Source organism: Eptatretus burgeri, unplaced genomic scaffold (assembly GCF_056783735.1).
Source record: "Eptatretus burgeri isolate ZD-2024b unplaced genomic scaffold, Ebu_testis_v1 Ebu_testis_scaffold_1080, whole genome shotgun sequence".
NCBI lineage: Eukaryota > Metazoa > Chordata > Myxini > Myxiniformes > Myxinidae > Eptatretus > Eptatretus burgeri.
The window spans coordinates 17,219-20,964 of record NW_028223029.1 but is presented as its reverse complement, the minus strand read 5'-3'; the positions used below and the strand labels follow the sequence as shown (position 1 = coordinate 20,964).

At 43.9% G+C, this 3,746-nt stretch overlaps 1 protein-coding gene across 1 annotated transcript; it reads left to right on the top strand.

Annotated features, from left to right (window-relative positions):
* The first annotated feature begins 1,078 nt into the window (after nucleotides 1-1,078).
* LOC147006934 (uncharacterized) lies at nucleotides 1,079-3,139 on the top strand. Its single transcript, XM_085867727.1, has 2 exons — nucleotides 1,079-1,268; nucleotides 1,993-3,139. The coding sequence occupies exons 1-2, from the start codon at nucleotides 1,125-1,127 to the stop codon at nucleotides 2,083-2,085; spliced, it is 237 nt and encodes a 78-aa protein (XP_085723853.1). The 5' UTR covers nucleotides 1,079-1,124; the 3' UTR covers nucleotides 2,086-3,139.
* Nucleotides 3,140-3,746: the final 607 nt, after the last annotated feature.

The following is a 3,746-nucleotide window of genomic DNA, read 5'->3' as shown; positions in this document are numbered from 1 at the left end:
TATTGGCGGCGAAGGTATGCGCTCTACCGAGTGCCCGTTCTAGTTTCCAGTGCATTGAGGTGTTTTGAATTGTAAGTTTTTGCTTCTTGCACATCACCTGGGTTATTTATTTATTTTTGCCTTTACAGAGCTATCAGTTACCGAAACACCACCCAAATAAAGGTTTGTGTTAGAATGCGTTGTATGCTTGGAACAACATCGCCCGTAGAGCGGGTACTCCGCTAGTATAATTCAATTGAAATAAAATATGGATTTTGAAGGTCGTAGGGAAAAAAAATAAAAAATAATAATTCTGGAAATTTACCGCCATTGATGCAGCGTCTTGTGCACCACCTTCTTTGTCACGTTACAATGGTTTTTCATGCCTGTTGTTTGTGTCCTTTGTGACGTCCTTTAAAACAGTATGCTTCCTGTTTGTCTCTCTGGCAGTCAAACAAAATTGAAAAACATTCTAGAATTAAAAACAAACAAACATAATATATATATATATATATATATATATATATATATATATATATATATATATATATATATATATATATATATATATATATATATATATATAAAACAACACGCATGCACGATCGGGACAAATTTGAAGCCAAAGTAACGCTGAACTACAGGTTTGTTTTCTGATTTGTGTTCCAAATATAACATTCAATTCGGATGAAGTTCTTCGATCATAAACTGATGATTGTAGACAGACACGCTCAACCAATCACTTAACCCCACCTTTATCTTCACGTGTGTACGGGGTAACACAAACGTCGCAGCATTTGCAGCACGTGCCCTATACGTCGTGCCACTTTGGATAAAACCAGGCCGAGTCGATACTGACGAGAGTGTGCCAGACTCGCACAGTTTTGCTAAAAGTACGTCGATTGCTCAAAAGTGTAACTTTCACTCGCAAAGAGCGTGTCTTGGTATGAATGGCGTCTGTGATTGTGGAACGTCGTCACATGGTCCTTCATAAAATGCCTTTCGTTTGTTTTGTGCAGTTTTCCTTGTCCAAGTCGAAATGATTCGTCATCAATGAGCCGCTTTCGCTGTTGCTGCATGTTTTTGCCTCTAAAGATTCTCCGTCCACATTGCCATGGTGCGCTCTTTCAGGTACTCCCGAGTTCATGGCGCCCGAGATGTACGAGGAGCATTACGACGAATCTGTGGACGTGTATGCCTTCGGCATGTGCATGTTGGAAATGGCTACGTCCGAATACCCATACTCCGAGTGCCAGAACGCAGCGCAGATATACCGGCGTGTCACCAATGTGAGTGAGCGCTGGGTGTCTGTCTGCCTTGTACTGAGTGAGTGGGGACATAAGCGTGTCCTTCCCTCGCTCCCTTAAGTTTAACTCCCTCTAGCAAACCGGTGAGTTCTGAAAACCCCCTTGAGTTATTTATTTCTTTATTTATTCATTTTTAGCGATGTGACTTGTGTTGCTTGCTGCATTCTGCCTGTGATTTTTGGGGCTGGCTGTTCTGCTAAATGATTTGGAACGTGTCCACTTATCATGAGTATTGTCCACATAAATCGTCTTGAATAAACGCTGACATGCCTTGCTGTTTGGAACGCGGCTGAACTACGTACTTCCGGTAACGGCACTGCCCTAAAGGTGGGAGTGTGGGCACACAGCGACCTACTTTTTTACGAAAGACCCCATGGAATATTTTTTGAAGGCTACTAGCAAATACCTGGCTTAATTTCCCACCCAGAAGCACACTCAATGTGAAGCACCAGGGTGGCAGCTTGCATTTGGATTGTAAATCTAACCCAGACCGGACAACTCGAGGGTGAGTTGATTCGCTGCGAGCTATTTTGTCGGCGCGAATTGCACGGCCTTGATGGCATTTGATATAAAAGTGCAACTCCTAGGATGAAAACTATGCAATGCAAGTGATGTATTTTGATGCTCGATCGATGTGGACTTTCTTCGCTGCAGGAAATGTTTTCGATGGTGTGAGCGAGCCTAAAGATGTACCTCTGTTGTGCAGGGTGTCAAGCCAGCCAGCTTCGTCAAGGTGGCCTTTCCCGAAGTGAAGGACATCATTGAAGGTTGCATTCGGCAGAGCAAACAGCACCGGTGAGTTGTCCTGTTTTCATTGCAATGAAAACCTTCGTTGTGATTGTGTGAAATGCTCCACATTCACGTAGGAATGGCCCTGCATGTGTGGACAGAAACGCATGCCCGTAAATGTAGCAGCAGCCATTATTTGACGCTTTATCGTACACTGATTGCACCAGTTGCGTCTCTCGCTCGGCTCCGTCTTGCAGAGAAACGCCTGGTTTCGTTATTTAATTGTTTTATTGGTGCCAGATGCAGGACCTTTTGTTGAAGAACATTCCCACCACGACGTTAAAATTCTTCCAGCTGCTGTCGTGCGGCCGACTCTCGTAGCAGATGCGGTTATACTTTTAGCTCCAGGAAGTACCGTATTTTTTGCTGTACAACTCCATTCCCCCCCCAGAAGGAAACGCATTACAGCAATCGTTACCCAGAACATTTGCCGATCGGTTGAGCAATTAACTGCCAATCCACTCACTGATGAAAGCAAAATTATCCAATCAATAACGAGCACACACTCACCAATTACTTTGGATACATATGATTGGGATCGAAAGGGATTTCGTCGTCTCGAAATGCCTCGCGTCAAGTCACGCAAGTCATACATGGCAGTTGCTAAGTTTGCTGGGGAAAATGGGAGGAATATGGCTGCGCACAGGAAATACAGTGTCGGCGAGATGTGCTCAGGACTGGCGTACAATGAACGATATGTTTGCGGACTACGAAGAAAACCAAGAAGGCTCATCACAGCTGCAGAACTAGGTGGACAAACATTGAGGATAAGTTGGAGGACTATGTGCTGACTCAACGTGCCGCTTGTGGATGATCTAAAACTGCAGCTCAGACGACAGGCCAAACAAATCGCAACTGATTTGGGAGTTGAAAGTATCAGAGTTGATCCTTTGTGGTGGTTCAGGTTTATGCATGGAAAAGGACTGCATTGGACAGTGCGCAACTATGGCCCAGAAACTTTCCGAGGACTTGCCGAAGAGGTTGGCCGACTTCCATGAATCCACACAAAATCTCACACTCACACTTTAAATCTCTCTCTCTGTCTCTCTCTCTCTCTCTCTCTCTCTCTCTCTCTCTCTCTCTCTCTCTATGTCTATGTCTATGTCTATGTCTATGTCTATGTCTATGTCTATGTCTATGTCTATGTCTATGTATGTCTATGTCTATGTCTATGTCTATGTCTATGTATGTCTATGTCTATGTCTATGTCTATGTCTATGTCTATGTCTCTCTCACTATGTCTGTCTCTCTCACTATGTCTGTCTCTCTCACTATGTCTGTCTCTCTCACTATGTCTGTCTCTCTCACTATGTCTGTCTCTCTCACTATGTCTGTCTCTCTCACTATGTCTGTCTCTCTCACTATGTCTGTCTCTCTCACTATGTCTGTCTCTCTCACTATGTCTGTCTCTCTCACTATGTCTGTCTCTCTCACTATGTCTGTCTCTCTCACTATGTCTGTCTCTCTCACTATGTCTGTCTCTCTCACTATGTCTGTCTCTCTCACTATGTCTGTCTCTCTCACTATGTCTGTCTCTCTCACTATGTCTGTCTCTCTCACTATGTCTGTCTCTCTCACTATGTCTGTCTCTCTCACTATGTCTGTCTCTCTCACTATGTCTGTCTCTCTCTCACTATGTCTGTCTCTCTCACTATGTCTGTCTCTCTCACT